A 17,778-nucleotide genomic window follows, 5' to 3' on the forward strand; every position below is an offset into this window, starting at 1 on the left:
AGCCCCAATAACCCAGCACTGTCTGTGTTAACCATAATAACCCAGCACTGTCTCCCTTAACCCCAATAACCGTGCACTGTCACTGTTAACCCGCCGCCATGGTAACCTGTCGGCATCTCTCCACCAGGCCCACGGAACGGGAGCGGACCGAGTGCCTTATCAAAGCCAAACTCCGGAGCATCATGATGTTCCAAGATTTGGAGAATGTTACCTCCAAGGAGGTGAGTGGGGGGTGGGGGGCACACAGACACACACACACACACACTGTTTGGGGGACGAAGGGTCTTACAGAGTCTCCCACTAGTCAAGGCGTGCTGATTAACCCCCCCCCCCCCAAACCCCCCCGCCCCCCGCTCTCTCTCTCCCCTCAGATCCGCACCGAGCTGGAGCAGCACATGAACTGCAACCTGAAGGAGTACAAGGAGTTCATCGACAACGAGATGCTTCTGATCCTGGGCCAGATGGACAAGGCCACGCTCATCTTCGACCACCTCTACCTGGTGAGTGGGGGTCAAAGGTCAAAGGTCTCGTCTGTGATCGAGGCCACGTCATATGGTCACAGACTTGGCTCGGGGGCGGGGGTTAAGTTTGTAGAGGTGCGAAGCCTGTTACCATGGGAACCGGCCTCGTGTGAGTGACAGGCTGAAGAGGGAGTGGTGTGGTCCCTTAGGGAAGGACGCTGTTGGAGCGAGAAAGGGAGGGTCGGGTAGCAGGGTGGGGGTAGCGGGACAAGGGCGGATGTTTCGCTGTCAGGAAAGCGTTCTCACACCTCTGTCTCTGTGCAGGGATCTGAGTGGAACGCCTCCAACCTGGAAGAGCTCCAGGACTCAGGGTGAGTGAAGCTTTCTCTCTCTCTCTCTATCTGTCTCTCTCTCTCTCTCTCTCTCTCTCTCTCTCTCTCTCTCTCTCTCTCTCTCTCTCTCTCTCTGTCTCTATCTCTCTCTCTCTCTCTCTCTCTCTCTCTCTCTCTATCTCTCTATCTCTCTCTCTCTCTCTCTCTCTCTCTCTCTCTCTCCGTCTATCTCTCTCTCACTGCCGACCGCGTTTCGTTTTTCAGCGTGGGGTACATCCTCAACGTCACGCGGGAGATCGACAACTTCTTCCCGGGGACCTTCGCCTACCACAACATTCGGGTGTACGACGAGGAGGCCACGGACCTGCTGGCCCACTGGAACGAGACCTACAACTTCATCATGAAAGCCAAGTAAGCCCCGCCCCCCTTTATGACAGAGAGGCTGCGGAATGAGAAACCACGGAGACGCCATAGAAACAACAAGGGTCAGAGTCACCATAGAGGTACAGAGATTCAGAATGAAAGACCGTAGAGACAAAAGATTCAGAGACTAAACAACGTGAACCATAGAGATACAGAGATTCAGAATGAAAGACCATAGAGACAAAAGGATTCAGAGAGACACTGTAGAAACAACAAGGTTGAGAAATACCATAGAGATACAGAGATTCAGAATGAAAGACCATAGAGACAAAAGGATTCAGAGACTACAACAAGGGTCATAGACACCATAGAGATACAGAGATTCAGAATGAAAGACCATAGAGACAAAAGGATTCAGAGAGACACTGTAGAAACAACAAGGTTCAGAGACACTGTAGAGATAAAAGAGATCCAGAATAAAAGACCGTAGAGACGAAAAGATTCAGAGACTACAACAAGATTCAGTGACACCATAGAGATAAAAGAGATTCCGAATGAAAGACCATAGAGACAAAAAGATTCATAGAGACACTGCAGAAACAACAAGGTCCAGAAACAACACAGAGACAAAGGGACTAGAGAGACACCATAGAAACAAAGAGATTCGTAGAGGTACAGTGAGAGACAGCAGAGAGAGAGACAGACAACTGATAGATTCAGGAGGAGACAGAGTCTGTTTCGAGGTGAAAATGAAGACTCTCTAAATGGTCAGGAGCGGCAATTAACCGACCTCCAGCAGCTAGCACCATGCTAATTACACTTCAAACGGACCTGACGGGAGCTGGCTGAGCGCTTAGCGGCTGGTGCTCAGTCATGTGACCGGGTGGTGGTTGGTGGCGGCTGGTGTGGGGGAGGCGGGGGGAGGCGGGGGGGGGGGGGGGGGGGGTGAGCTGAGCCACCGCCATTGCCGCGTGTTCTCTTGCAGGAAGAACCGCTCCAAGTGTCTGGTGCACTGCAAGATGGGCGTCAGCCGCTCGGCGTCCACGGTGATCGCCTACGCCATGAAGGAGTACGGCTGGACGCTGGAGAAGGCCTACGGGTTCGTCAAGCAGAAGAGGAGCATCACGCGCCCCAACGCAGGCTTCATGAGGCAGCTGGCCGAGTATGAGGGCATCCTGGACGCCAGGTGGGTGGGGGGGTCTGGGGGGGTCTGGGGGGGTGGGGGTGTGTCTCTGAGCCCCACACGAAAAAATTTGAGCTCAGAACTGAAGTCATTGCAGGTCACTTATGAATGATTCTGTGAAAGCATGCGGGTGTCCCGTTTTTATGTTAGTTAAAAGTTAAAAATCATAATTGCTGTTCAGATGTTGTTCAGACATTGTGATATATCTGTAAAGATCTCTGTGTCTGTATTAGCACACAGTTGCATGCAAGTGCGCATGTCTGTGAGTGTGTGATTGAGCTCATCTGTTATTGAGTAGACACAAGCCTAAGACATTCCTGACATCAAACATATTTACATCCTTTTATTGGCTGTCTTTAACTGTAATTTAAAATGTATTATTAGTGTGTACACGTGTGTGTGTGTGTGTGTGTGTGTGTGTGTGTGTGTGTGTATGTGTGTGTGTAAGTGCGTGTGCGTGTTCCTAATATCCCGTCCCTGCCCCCTCAGTAAGCAGAGGCATAACAAGCTGTGGCGGCCCGATGCGGACTGCGAGCTGCCGGACGGCCAGCAGGCGTCGGCCCCGAGCTGTGGCCCCGACGGGCCGGGGGACGTGACCCCGGAGCCCGGGGCCCTGCCCTGCGACGAGGCCTGGGGGGGCCAGGGGTGCGGCGCCTCCCCCTGCCGGACCATCGGGGTGGAGGTGGACCCGGCCGACCCGCCCAACTACAACTACTACTTCCGCCGGCTGTCGGACTCGGCGCTGGACAGCGACCCCTCCACGCCGGTGCGGGCCCCGCCCCTGCTGGACATGGACCGCGTCTTCATCGAGATCGAGGACGTGGAGCGGGACGCGCTGCTGGACGACGAGGGCTTCGAGCGGGACTGCCCGCTGCCCCACTTCGGCGTGCCCAGCGAGGGCACCGCCGCCCAGACCTGCTGCCGCCCGGAGCCCCTGGAGGAGCTCCGCATGCGGCTGGAGTTCAGCACCGTGGAGGAGGAGGACGAGGAAGAGGCGCAGAAGGAGGAGGCCGAGATGGAGGCCCTGGCCCGCCCGGGGGGCCGGGTGGGGGGAGTAGGAGTGGGAGGAGTGGGAGGAGTAGGAGGAGTAGGAGGAGGTGGAGGAGGCGGGGGCGAGGATGGGGGAGGAGATGAAGGGATGGCGGAGGAGGAGGAGGAGGAGGAGGAGGAGAGGGAGGAGAGCGGGCCGGACCCCTCTTGCTCTCCCTCTCTGGCCGCCCTCAATCGCCTTGGCAACGAGAACTCCAACAACAACAACAGCCTCGGCGGGAAACGCAGCTTTGAGGTGAGTGTAGTGCGGCGACGCTCACCTCCAGGGCCTGTGGGTTGCCATGACTACAGGCATTTACTGTAGCCACGTACTGCACCACCAGATTTCACTCGTTATCTTACCTCCTCTGTTCAGGAAGTAGGTTCATTAGTGGAATCAGGTTGTGTAGTGCACGGCTGGAGCAGTAACCTGTAGGCACTTCGGCCTGCAGGACCTGGAGATCAGTATGCTCGACATAGGGCCCCTTATAGCTGGGGTGGGGGACCCTGTTCTTGGAGGGCTGTGTCTGTTTCTGGTTTCTGTTTTCACCGGTCATTCTGGCTTACTGAGCTATGTACACCAGTCTTGGATCACACTCATATCTGGCCACAACAAAATATTGAGTGTAGGGGGGAATGTATTTGTCATTCGTGAGCTTATAGTTAAATGTATGTAAAGATCTTATGAATGATTTAGTTTAATAAACAATTCAGGGCAGGTTTGGCAGGAAGTCTGGAGAGCTCCAGGTTCCAGGAACTGCATTAGCTCACCATGACTACATTAGCGCTGGACCCCTACACTGTGGGGTTATCAAGCGCTCATATTTTAGGCCAGAATATTGATGTTATTTCTGTAATCGTTCTCCGTAAATACATTTTGTAAAGTAAACCCTTAGGGATACCACTCCCTTTATAAGTCAGTGTAATATATTTTGACATTTTTAGAGCTGTATGTGCAGTTGGTGGATTAGCATTCCTACAAAAAAAACTGGCACTACAGTTTATTCTGTCTGAATGTGAGGCTTCTACTTTTAAACCTCTTTTAAACATTTCTGTAGATTACAGTGTGTTGTATGTATGGTATGGTTTTTTGAATGTTGGATGATTATGTTTTCACAGTTGGTGGAAGTGAAGGAAAGCTTCTTAGAGTGTGTAATTACTGTTTACGTTGGAAGCGTTTAGCAGACTGTTTTTGCCAAAACAATCTACAGAAGCTTACGGTGGCCAGAAAACCACCAGCCCTGGAGATGGTCTTGCAAATATATTGGGCTGTAGGAACAAGCTGTGCCGTGTCTAATATTATTAATATTTTCTCCTTCTTCTGTTCAGGAAACTGCTGGCATCAAAAACCCTTACAAATTTAAGCCTTCTTACCAGTCCTGCACTGACTGCATACAGTCCCCGGCTGTCCATCAGCGCTGCGAGCCAATGGCTGTGGACCATCATCGCCTTAACCCCGCCCACCCGTTCAGCGCCCCCGGCGTTTCCGCGGAGGTCCCCGGGATCCCGTTCGCCCCGAGCCTGGCCCCCGGCCCGCCCCCGCCGGGGCTCCTCCCCCGGCCCTGCGGCCCCCGCTGCAGCTCCGCCGGCTGCGGGGCCCCGCCCCTTACCGCCAACGCCCGCCCGGAGGCGTGCCGCCAACGCCAGGCCTCGCCCATGAGCTGCGAGGAGCCGCCGCCGCCGCCGCTGCCGTCGCCGCGGGAACCGCCCTGCGGCCTGGAGGCCGACGGCATGAACGAGGCTGAGGAAGAGGAGGAGGAGGAGGAGGAGGAGGAGGAAGGGAAGGAGGAAGGGAAGGCCCCTGGGGGCCCCGTCAGCGAGCTGGCGCTGCTGAAGCTCCACCTGGCGGCGGGAAAGCCGGGCCCCGCCCCGGGCGCCGGCCTCACCGCGCAGCAGGAGTCGCTCATGCAGCTGCAGCGGGCGGGGCTGGTCCGCAAGCGCACCGAGAAGCTGGAGAAGCTCTCGGGCCTGTCCCAGGAGGCCCCGGGGCCCGCGGCGGCGGCGGCGGTGGTGGCGGGGGGCCCCGAGCAGATGGACACAGGCCCCGAGGAGGAGGAGGAGGAGGGGGCGGGGGCAGAGGCGGAGGAGGACATGGAGGTGGACTGCGGCGCCCTGGCCCCGCCCTTCCCCCCCGGCCCCGCCCACGGCCACGCGCACGCGCTCACGCAGGAGCTCCTGAAGAGCGCGTCGGGCGGGCTGACGCCGGCCTCGTCGCCGCACGGCTCGGCGCTGACCCGCAGCTCCAGCAGCGACAGCCTCCGCAGCGTGCGGGGGAAGCCCGGCCTGGTGCGGCAGCGCGCCCAGGAGATCGAGGCCCGCATGCGGCTGGCCGGCCTCACCCTGCCCTCCCGCCTCAAGCGCTCCAACTCGCTGGCCAAGCTGGGCAGCCTCACCTTCTCCTCCGAGGACCTCACCTCCGCCGCCGACGCCGGCCGCCTCCTCCTCCTCCTCCCCTCCTCCTCCTCTTCCTCCCCCCCCGAGCGGGAGTGGCTGCCCCCGGCAGGGGGGGGGCCCCGCCTCAAAGCCGACCCCGCTGCCAGCCCCCCGTTTCAGGACCCCAGGAGCTGACCCTGTGGGGCGTAACGAGCGAGGGGGGGGGCGGGGGGGGGGACAATGCGCGGGGACAATCCCGTCAGCGAGACACAGCATGGGACGAGGGGAGTGGGGAGGCCTCCACGAAAAGAATAATGTAATAAACATGTATATAGATATATATATACGTTTAAATATTATAAATATATATTAATATACTTCCACATCATATTTAAGAGAAGAAGAAAAAAAAACATCCAAATCTTGTCGATAGGTGGTTTCTGGTTTGTAGGCTTTTCTTGCATGAAGCTCCATGAATGTGTGTGCAAGTGAACCTCGTGTGGAAGGGCCCGTGCGTAGCTACCGATGAAAGGGCATTCATTTCCCCTGCCGACTTCCTGCTTCTGGCCGCCCGGTCATCTGAGAATACACACATTTTTAACGTAAACCCGCTTCCCACAGTACTTTTGAAATGGACTGGGTTAAAAAAGAAAGAAAAAAAAGAACAGTATTTCACTGAGATTACTCCCTCCTCAACTCCCCCCTCCGATCAAGACGGTTTTTATTGACGCTTATAATCCAATCAAGGTTTATTTATTTATTTCCCCCTCCCCCTGTTTCAGGTACGACGTTTTGTTTTGCGTCTTGGGAAATGTAGTCCATTCACAGCAGCACCGCGGGAGATGATGAGTAACACTGTAGGCTTCGCGGTTTTTGGACACGCTCACCGGTTTGGAGAGAGAAAACGGGAACAGGGGCTTAACCACAGGAGCCGGCCTGCTGAAACGCCTCCATTTCCCAGGGTTCATTGCACCTCACACCACCGGCCTGCCTCCTTTACAGGAACCACCAACGTCACCCCACCGTCGTCTGGATCTTCGGACAGGACTGCAAATACCGTTTTTTTTTGTTGTTTTTTTTGTTAGGGGTGCAAAACTGCTCCGAGTTACAGAAGGAACTATTACGGGCCTCTTTGTTTTTTTTGTTTTTTTGTTTTGTCCGCCGATGCTCAGCGACCGGTGCTGCTCAGTCGTTGGCAGTTCCATGGTTCCGGAATCCTGCGGAGCAGGACAAACTACTGAGCGCCAAGGTTCCTGAAACACAACATCTCAACTGCTCTCGAAATATGTTTGATAAGGTCAGCAGGTCCCTCGAAGGCCAAAAGTCCCTCCGGTGAAACTTGTTTTGAGTACCAATGAAGGTCTTTTGATTTAGTCAGTTTAACCAGTATAAAGATGTATTTTTTAAGGTCACTGCTTCTTATTGGGGGGGAAAAATGCCTAAATTGGAAACTATGACACAAGGCACATTAAATTACATTGTTTGTCACTTTATTGCCTCCAATCTGGGCATGACATTGCAAGTTGATTATCTTGTATTTATCTTGATAAAGTTATTTTTCAGATATCAAGTTTAAAACTTTCAACATATCATTATATTTGGAAACGATAAATGGGAAAAAAAAAGTTCTTTACTGGGACAAAATTGACTAAATTAAATGATAACAGAGGGACTAGATGGGTGTCTTCGAGGAAGCCACCGGCAGTCTTTCTGTCGATAAACCGCAACATTTAGGGACACTCTCGATCAAACCGTCAAAGCCATTCCACATTTACAGCAGGAGAGATTTGAAGTTGCCTCACATTTTTATTTTTATTATTCTTATTATTATTATTATTATTTTTTAAAATTAAAACAAAGTGGCCAATGCCTTCATCTTCCCGGGATACCTGGGTAGCCTAGCTTCCAGCCTCTTCCTTGTCACTGGAGTTAGGGCGGCGGTTTTGTACCGGACCCCCTCGCCTCCGTACGCTTGCTCGGTGAAGACGAAGGGTAGTAACTTCTCCTCATCCCATGTTGTGCCGTCGCCATACCGACACATCCTCAGAGCTCTGTTCTGTCCCACGATTCCTTTTTCCCCGTCTCCGCGGCAGACCCCCCGGGACCCATTCTACCTCTCGATCGGTCGGCACGGGCGCCATTTTGGAATTTTCCCCCCACTGCTGTTGGCGGAGAGAAACGGGTCGTGGCTGGACCGGCCAATCGGTGGCGTGCAGACCCGTCCAGTGTCACTTTAATCAGCTGTATGTGACTCCTGGACTGAGACATGAGTACTGTCAGCAGAGCCGCCATTTTAAATCAGCTACACTGGATTAGGCCCGGGCGAGATGGCGCGAGAAAGCAGAGAAAGCGTTACTCGCGTGCGCTGCTCTCTTTCTCCACACACTCCATCGCTTCATCACAATCTGCGTTTCTTTGTTGGTGGTCGATCAACAAAGTAGAACTCACCCCCCCCCCCCCCGCCCCTTCCAAACTGTTCTGTTTTGCTTCTCCCGGTTCAGTTCTGTGGGGCGAGAGGGTCGTCACATTACCTCCTCCTGGTAGAGGAAAAAGGTGAAAGATTTGGCGTGCGTGGTCGAGCGGGTTCCCTGCTTTTGGTGAAGGGGGGGCGGGCGGGCGGCTGTGGGGGGGCCCGCGTTCCATACCCGCTTTTCCTGTGTGTTGCTCTGTGTGTCAGGAGAACCCGGCGCTCTGTCTCCAGCTGTGCTTCTCTGACCGCGGGATCGGGGGCCTGCAGGTCTGGTCTCAGCCCCGGGGCGCTGTGGTCAAAGAGCCCTTTTTACCGAGCTGTTCCTGCCGCCCGTCTCTCACCAGGACCGAGTGCCGGTGCATTGAAAACTATCACCTCGTTTGGGCCGGGCCTAGGTCGCGTAGGGAGAGCAGGAAGGGGGGGGTTCACGGTGAGTCCATTATCGGATCTTTACAACACTTGCAGCTATTTGGTTGGATTGGACAGGTTTGAACCGCAATGCTGTGGGTCAAACCTTGTGGAACGGCCTGGGAGATGGGGGACATTATGTCTTATTATGTTTGTCTGTTTCATCTTCTCGCAAACGTTTACACGGAATCTTAAAATGTCCGACTGCTGACACTTCGGAACGGAATTCTCCCGTCTGTGATGTCACAAGTGCCGCCAGATATCCACAGCCCATCCCTCACTTCCTCCTCAGTGCGCACTCTCTGTGTGTCCCTGTTCACGGTGTGTCATTCCAACTGTAAGTTATCCACGTCAACCGAATTTATTTATTTTGGGGGGTTTGTTTTTTTAATTTATTTGAATGAATTAGTACATAATATGCAAGTCTGTTTTGTATACAACCTAATGCTATTCTGCCATTGATTTAATTTTAATTTTTTTACCATACTCTATGCAGTCAAATTGGTGTATCGGAGGCGTGGAAGTTCAGTGTGCGTGTGTGTGTGTGTGCGTACATGTGAGTGTAACGCGAGCGTTACATGATTACTGTGAATTATTTATGGAAAACAAATGCGTGTGTACATAAACAATCAGTTTGAGCACATGAACAGGTGTACACTGCACACACAGATACTGTATGTAGGTATGGTGGTACACATACGTGTGTACTGCATGCATGTACTGTATGCATGCACGTACGTACTACATGCAAGTATGTCTGTGTGTACATGTACTCGTAAGCTGTGTGCATGTACTGTGCATACATATGTCATGTATGTAATCATGTGTGTACAATGCACAGCGGAAGAGGTGATAGTCGGTGGCTGTGTCTGTTTACCTGCTGATTCGTAGTGAAAAAGACCATTCATGTCATACGTTGGGGTCCTGTCCTCATTTTGAATGCCACACATACTGTTGTTTCCTAAATTGAACTGTAAATCTTCTGTATATACTGTGTGTGTGTGTGTGTGTGTGTGCGTGTGCATGTACGTGTGTGTGCGTCTGTGCACGCACAAACGCACGCACACAAATCAAACACATGCACAAAACGATGCGTTCTTGCGTACGCATATATCATTGCCATGCACATACGGTTTGCACGTATGTGTGTCCTGGGGGGGGTTACTGTTGAACTGAGCCTTCAGCAATACCAGGCTTTGAATTTTGATCAGATCTTACCCAGACTCATTTTGTATGATTTTTTTAAACGATAACCCCATGATTTCACACAGCTGGGAGAGCCAGCTGACTCGAGCTTGTGGCCGTGCTCTGAACCACAGACATTTTTCCGGCTTCTCAAACAATAATAAAAAATTTTATTTATTTTTGAAAAGCATGTTTAGCTTCAGCTGCATGCGTCAACGAAATCTGATTCGTATTTAAAGGGGTGTGTTCTGAGGGCTCCAGTCACTGGGGTATGCCCCCCCTGTAACGTGTGCTGTGTGCACCAGTGTTTGTGTGCACATACACGTGCAACATCACGCGTGTAATATGTAACATACGGTGGTTAGGGGTGATGCTTCTGTTCTGGCTTTCATCCTCAGTTTCACGCCCTTGACACTTCCGAGGCTGATGTCAGCACTTCCCTTTTGTGTGTGTACGGATCGATCGGACGAGTGGAGCGTATCGTCACGGTAACCGTGACCGTAAACGATGGGGGGCGTTTGGAGAGCTTACCGCAATGCTGAGGATTCGCCTTTTTTGATCACACTACGGTGTGCAAGGGTCTGTGTTACGGAGTGCCACTGGATTTCCACAACCACCACCGAGTGTGCAGTAGGGTCTGTGTTTAGGAGAGGTGACTCAACACTAACCGAGTGTGCAGTAGGGTCTGTGTTTAGGAGAGGTGACTCAACACTAACCCGAGTGTGCAGTAGGGTCTGTGTTTAGGAGAGGTGACTCAACACTAACCCGAGTGTGCAGTAGGGTCTGTGTTTAGGAGAGGTGACTCAACACTAACCCGAGTGTGCAGTAGGGTCTGTGTTTAGGAGAGGTGACTCAACACTAACCCGAGTGTGCAGTAGGGTCTGTGTTTAGGAGAGGTGACTCAACACTAACCGAGTGTGCAGTAGGGTCTGTGTTTAGGAGAGGTGACTCAACACTAACCCGAGTGTGCAGTAGGGTCTGTGTTTAGGAGAGGTGACTCAACACTAACCCAAGTGTGCAGTAGGGTCTGTGTTTAGGAGAGGTGACTCAACACTAACCCGAGTGTGCAGTAGGGTCTGTGTTTAGGAGAGGTGACTCAACACTAACCCGAGTGTGCAGTAGGGTCTGTGTTTAGGAGAGGTGACTCAACACTAACCCGAGTGTGCAGTAGGGTCTGTGTTTAGGAGAGGTGACTCACACCTAACCCGAGCGTGCAGTGGGTCTGTTTTTAGGAATGGTGACTAACAACTAACCCAGAGTGCATTGGTCTGTTTAGGGTGTGTAACACTACCAGTGTGGCAGTAGGTCTGTTTTAGGAGAGGTGACTCAACACTAACCCAGATGTGCAGTAGGGTCTGTGTTTAGGAGAGGTGCTCAACACAACCCGAGTAGTGCAGTAGGGTCTGTGTTTTGGAGAGGTGACTCAACACTAACCCGTGTGTGCAGTAGGGTCTGTGTTTAGGAGAGGTGCTTGTGTGCCCCCCCCCCCCCCTGCTGGTGATGCTCAGTTCGCTGCATGTCTGGAGCTGTTCATGACCATTTTGTTTTTGTATTATATTTATACATAAGTGCCTTAACCCAGGAGACCCTAGGCATTGTGCTCTCTCTCTGTGTGTGTGTGTGTGTGTGTGTGTGTGTGTGTATACGCGGTCATGTTTTGTCGCTGGCATTAGCAGATTTTTAGGGGAGTGAGCTCATCTGTATACCCCTCCCCCCTGCCCCCGCCCCCCCCCCCCCCCCCACCGCACTTCCTTCCCATAAAAGGGATTGGGCGTGGCACACGCGGTTGGTTGGGTCTTGTGGAGCAGTGCAGGGGTTAGGGCAGCGGGGGGCTAAGGCCGAGGGATCCCCGGGTAGGGCGTGCGGGCCCTCACCTTTGCTTGCATTCTCCGGTAGGGAAAAGAACCGCCCCCCCCCTCTGAACCCTTCATCGTGTGCACGCATCAGCCGTGGTTGTCAGATTGTGTTTGTCCGATTCCAAGCTCTTTCACGCTGTCTAAAATATCAGAAAAGACCAAAGTTGTGTTGTTTTTTTTTTTTTTTTTGTTTAACATTTTTTTTATTTTGATTCTTTTCTTAAGCCATTGGGGGGGTGGGGGGGTGGGGGTTGTAGTTCATTGAAAAATGCGCGCCACACATATTATAACTGTAACGGATGGTTTGGGAGCAAGAAAGTGTCAGACTGCTTGGACATTCACTTCCTGGTTCCTGCAGTCGTAGACCTGGATATCTCACCTTCTGGGACAGAAAGCGAAAGAGAGGAGGAGGAGGATGAGGAAGAAAGAGAGGGGGGGGGGAGATGAGTCCTTCCTGAACTCATCAGCTCTGGTACATGCCTGACCAGTCTCTAATTGCGCTATTGACAGACTCCTTCCGCAGCGTTTCTGTTGGTCCTTACAGGAATGAAGAAAAAAAAAACTTAACGCGAAGGATCATATTAATGGTGACTTTTTCTTTTCCCCTTTTTGTCAGAATGTTTCACTGTTTTTTTGTTACCATCTTCTTTTTATATTTAAGTATGCAGTAACTTGTTTTTTTGTACTGTACATTTGCTGTAGTTTGAATGCATATTGCACTTTTTTTTACATTTGTTAAAACGATGTACTGTATGTGTTTATTATGAAAATAAACCTTTTTTCATTCAACCATCGACATAACTCGATTTCTTTGAACCGAGCGTGGAATGTGTAGCATTCATGACTTTTTATGAACATTATCAAGGCCCATATTTGTGTGGCTTACCATATATCTATTTATTTGTAATAAATAAGTGGACATTTCTTTGTTAACAAGTTGTAAACTACATTTCATCGTCTAAAATAAGTAGGAGTCATCTTGTGGCCGCTGCACATATCTTTATATTAATTTGGTCGCAGTTGAGTAGATGCATCTGAACGTGTCTGTAAATTGTGTTTTGTGTTTATTTTCCTTTCCAAGCGGACTTCCGGAACATTCTGTGACTGTATCGGACAGGAACGGTGCAGAGATTATTTTAACGGCGTGCGTGTGTAACGTCGTAACAGAAAAACACTGTTAGCAAGTCGTAACACGAGGACATTACACCATCTTGGCAGGCTAGCCGCCGCTGCTGCTGCTGCAACAGCTGGATTATGTAATGTCTGGCGACTGGTCCCATTGCATGACATCAGCTGGTGCACTTTAAGGGTCCCAAATCGGTGCTCAGGGGCGCAAAGTATAAATAAATAAACACGCTCGGTCACAGGTGCCGCACTTTAGAGTTCCGTCCGCAGCCCCCACAATGCACCGCTACGCAACACAACGCAACTCCGCACCAGCCAGCGCCGTCTCCCCTGGGCCATGCCCATCGATCGTTTGAAATGTTTTGCTCGTGGAGTTCATGCAATGTTTTATTGGGAAATATTTAGAACATTCAGAACATTCTGATCCACTAGGACTACAGTGGTGTCCGTGCCAAGTGGCAGAGAGAAGGGAACGTGGGGGGGGGGGGAGGAGGATTGGGGCGGTCCTGTTTTTCGGTTGATGTTGGTTATGAGGGGGGTGTGAGCGGGAGAGAGAGGAGAAACAGGAAAACTTGATCATAATGATGTAAGCTGTTATCATTGGCAAACGGAGAGGATGGCAAATTCTTTTTTTTTATCCTTATTAAGAAATTTTTATTTTGGGGTGTGGATCCTGCTGGGCAGTCTGCCACAAAGAGCTTTAGATTGGAGGGAGAGGCGATGCTGGTTTGGCCTCCCTGAGGCATCAGACCCACCTCATCCGGAGACAGGCGCTGGTGGTCTTCAAACGTCCGTCAAACGACCAGCTGACCCCTTTAATCCCACCCCCCTCTGCCCCTGCCCCCCCCCCCCTTTCTTAACTGAACATGTTCTTAACTGAACATTCTAATGCTGATGTCACAGTCGCTACTGGTGATTGAAAGAAATGGAGTTCTAGAACACTGATGTAGAATTTTGAAAATAAAAAAATAAGAACCTACTCTTCTCAGGGTTAAGTGTCCTGTTTGGAGTGTTTCCGTGGAGACCGGGAGGAAAACAGCCCGGGGGGTGTGTGTTTGAGCTCTCCGTGGTTTTTGGCACGGCCTGCGTTTACCATTGTTGGGGCCTTGCGCTACACACATGGGAGGAACTGACCCTACCCACCCCTGACCCTCCCCCTCGCCCCCGCCCCCCCCATACCTTCTTTTAAACATTTCACTTAAAGTACTTGGCCAGGCCTAATTGAGCAGCTGTGCGTAAACAGGGCTCGCTGGGAAGGAGACATTCCGCAGATACGCTCCCGCCAGCCGGTCCGAGTCTGACCTGGCGGCGTCAGGCCCTCCCTGTATCCCTACAGAGAACTCGCCGAGCAGACTCCACACCTCGCCCCCCCCGCCCCCCCCCCCGCCCCCCGCCCCGCCCCCGTCTCACCCTCGTCCTCGGCTCAGCTGTACAGGTCCGTCTCCTAGCAGACTGCCGGGAGTCCTTTTTGCCTTATTCACAGATCCGAAACAAAGGTCACATTCAGCGCGCCTCCCCTGCGCATCTCTGCGTCTGCTGACCAAGTGTCTGCTGAGCCTGAGCCATGTCAAATGCGATTATGGGGCTTTTTTCTCGGTACGAGATGATTTCTGTCAGAAAGCCAGCCCAACCTGTTGCTAACGGAGACAACTTTGCCGCTGAGACGTGTTTTGCCCTGACATCACACTGGCAGAGATGGTTGTGTTCACGTTTAGGAGGATATGATGTAGTACTGGCAAGAATCGTGCTGAATTCAATGATGATGATGATAATAATAATAATAATAATAATAATAATAATAATAATAATACATTTTATTAATTATATTTTATTATACAGGAGGTACTTAGCCTTTCTTACCCTGAAAACAGTGACTTTGGATGAGTAACAACAACTAGGTGGGTTGAGTGAACGTTCTTATGTTTTTAACTGGGCCATCACTGTTGGCAGTTGGTCTGTGAGAGAAGAAGTCTCCAGTCTCAATCCCAACTCTGGACAGGGATGAAACCTCTTACTTGGGGGGGGGGTTGGGGGGTGGAGGGGGGGGTGGAATGGAGCAGCCTTGCTCTAATTGTAAAACGAGGCTGAGAGACACTTATTATATTAAGCAAATGAGGTCTGACATCACAGGACAGGGACCAGTGCGGAGTCGTATAAACCTCACGTTGCCAGCCCAGTGGAAGGGAGGACGGCTTCACCAACACAAGAGCTCTCTATAGTGCTGGGAGCCGGAACGTCAGACTGCGGGATCCACACAGACTGGTGAGTGCCTGCTTCTACACAAACTAAAACAGACTCAAAAAAAACAGCATCTGTCCGTGGCTCGTGCAGTGATGGATTGGGTTTTTATCCCTGCTTGCCTTTTTGAGTTGGGTCTGCAGGAATTTGGGGGAGTGCGGGGGGGGGGGGGGGGCGGCGGGGGGGGGGGGGGGTTGGTGGGTCGAAGGCGGGTGAGGATTTTCGGGAGAGGAAGGGTCGGTGCCTTACCGGGCGGTTCTCGCTGGCAGATTCCTCTCTGGGACGTTCGAGCGTCTGTGGGTTTCTTGCGTGTGGGGGGAACGCAGGCACAGGGCGATCAAGTGATTCGCCTTAAGCGGGGCGCTCGCGAGCTGACGGGAGGACAAAGGGGCGGTTGTGACCGAGGTGGAGCGGTTCGGGGCCTGCAAAATGGCCGGCTGGCTCCTCTTCACTGACTGAGGGGCGCGCTCGAAAAGTTTCAGTTACGGATATGGAACCTTCACGCTGAGTCGTACAGAGAATCATGCGCAGGATAGGTCGTATGACTGACTTTCAGGAGCCAAACAACTCACTGGATTACTGGATTAATGATTATTGCATTCCTTCATTGGTGCTCAGGGAGTTTCTCACATTTAAACCCAGGAAAAGTTTTTGGTTGGACGTACTGAACATACATAACATGTGAACAATTTTCAGGCCATGTACGATGACTGGAGTTTGCTTTCTATCTAAACCCAAATGACCCTGCGTACTATAGTATTATAGTATATAATTATGAGGCCCTCCACAGACATATAAACGCTACAATATGAGCAGTAGTGTGAGCTAGAGGCTAATTAAATTTTCAGGGCATTATATAAACAGCTGCTGAATAGCTCAGTTCCTCCTCTCACATGACCTGGATTAAGCCTTGGAGAGAAAAAAAAACAAAAACACATTGATGTTGATGGCTGGCCTCCATTGGATTTTCTTTAAATGATTTTTTTCCCCATGCATTTACTGAAAGTGAAGAGAGGCTACAGCAAACAGACAGATGACAGCGCTGTCTGAGTGGAATAACGTTTGCTGAGGAGGAGTGATACAGGCAGCTGGTCTGCTTTTACCGTTCCAGCAGGCTGTTTAAAATGATGGAACAGATTTGAATATTGTGCTATTATAATTGTGTGTGTGTGTGTATGCAGAGGTGGAAAATCCAGGGGTCCAGAAAGTAAAATGTCATCCGCCCATGAACTCATGACGCTGGTTTCCCTATTTTGTTCTACATCCTGCCTGAAGAATTGTGCAAAAATCCGAGTGGACAAAAACACTGGGGAGGACTTTCACTTTACGAACCTGGACTTCTCCACCTCTTTGTGTGCGTGCGTCTAATTTTACTCGACGCAGCCCCGGGACGTTTCGTTAACTTCTCCTCTGGGAACGTACGTCACTGGCGAACGCTTTGTGCCATCACATGATAAGGAAGCCGTCGTCGGGAGGGTGAAATGTAGAGGCCTCTGGCAGGAAATAGGCTTGTTGTTCAATTGGCTCATTCAGCTGGTCCACAATCATTGCTGGGAACTGTACACTAATCTGCAGGGTATAGACACACAGGAGACAGAAGGGGAGGAGACATTATCCGACAATCACAAAAAAAAAAAAAAACCCTCACCACAGTCTGCATGTAGCAATGTGTCAGTAAGCGTATGAATTATCAGAGGAAACATTATTTCTGGATAGATTCACCCTGACAGCACTGTTAGATACATCTAACCCAGCACAGCTGTCCAGACACCGACAAGGAGAAAAGGGAGGGACGATGATGTCAGACATTTCAATGCCCCGGGCGTGCACAGTGACAAGATGTTCGACGGTTGAGCCAAGAAGACGCCAGAATAACAAAATCGAAAAATGTTTGCTGTGTAAAAAAAAAAAAAAAAAAGAGACACTGGATTAAATTAGAAATCACGTAATTTAAGGAGACATGCTGACAGAGATAATATTTCATACGCACATTACGTGGTGGAGTTTGAGCAATTATTCATACGACTTACCTGACCTCTTAAACATATACAGTTATTTTAGAGTAGTACAATATATATGCATTGAATGTGAAATCATTCTGCTTATTTCATTTGCATCAGTTATTTTGAAGGGTGAATTGCGTTGTGGTTCCTGGGGCTTTTAAAAAAAAATAGTTCTGTAGTTCAGCCAAACCGAAGCCAGTGCTGGGCACGATCCTCACCTGCGCTAAAAAAACCAACGGAGCTTTACGCCCTCATTCAATTTCTGGCGTCCCGAGCGCCCTCAAGAAAACTGTCCAAATTGCAGAAACGTAACTTTAAAAAAAATATTTTAAACGTCCCATTTAATGCGTGAAACGTGCTGAGCACCTTCCTGGGGAACAAACGCGGAAACGCACTTCTGAATGGGACGAAGCAGAACAGCAATACAATTATCTATTTTAACAAATTCTAACATAAAACGATTTCATAATAACGTTCTTAATAACGGTTACGATAAAATACAGGATGAGATAAGTAACGCCTGAAGTGAGTCAAGATAAACAATCAAAGATCCAAATGTTTGTCTTAATTTATTACGAATAAACCCATATGTACAGTAATATATAATCTTTTATTGGGCAGGAATAGACACATAGGGTGTGAACATCATTTTCTCTTTCACTGTAGCCAATATCCATTTGTATGAGGCTTCACCAGACCCTCCCATTGGCGCTTAAAGCCAGAGATAAATCTCTAGATCAGTTCAGCTCTCC

At 50.7% G+C, this 17,778-nt stretch overlaps 1 protein-coding gene and 1 long non-coding RNA gene across 3 annotated transcripts in view; both read left to right on the forward strand.

The window, feature by feature from the left end:
* ssh1a (slingshot protein phosphatase 1a) overlaps positions 1-9,077 on the forward strand; it is a 34,699-nt gene extending 25,622 nt beyond the window's left edge. For both annotated transcript variants that reach the window (XM_064353567.1, XM_064353568.1), the window contains 7 exons: positions 128-221; positions 372-500; positions 786-832; positions 1,058-1,204; positions 2,142-2,342; positions 2,829-3,624; positions 4,698-9,077. In XM_064353567.1, coding sequence (XP_064209637.1) covers positions 128-221; positions 372-500; positions 786-832; positions 1,058-1,204; positions 2,142-2,342; positions 2,829-3,624; positions 4,698-5,936 — 2,653 coding nt within the window. In that variant the 3' untranslated portion in view covers positions 5,937-9,077. The remainder of the gene's footprint in view (positions 1-127; positions 222-371; positions 501-785; positions 833-1,057; positions 1,205-2,141; positions 2,343-2,828; positions 3,625-4,697) is intronic.
* Positions 9,078-10,420: 1,343 nt separating this feature from the next.
* LOC135264746 (uncharacterized) lies at positions 10,421-12,449 on the forward strand. The gene is made up of 2 exons (XR_010332793.1): positions 10,421-10,993; positions 11,223-12,449. It is a non-coding gene; the product is annotated as an uncharacterized LOC135264746 (long non-coding RNA).
* The last annotated feature ends 5,329 nt before the right edge of the window (positions 12,450-17,778 follow it).

This window comes from Anguilla rostrata, chromosome 10, assembly GCF_018555375.3.
Source record: "Anguilla rostrata isolate EN2019 chromosome 10, ASM1855537v3, whole genome shotgun sequence".
Lineage (NCBI taxonomy): Eukaryota > Metazoa > Chordata > Actinopteri > Anguilliformes > Anguillidae > Anguilla > Anguilla rostrata.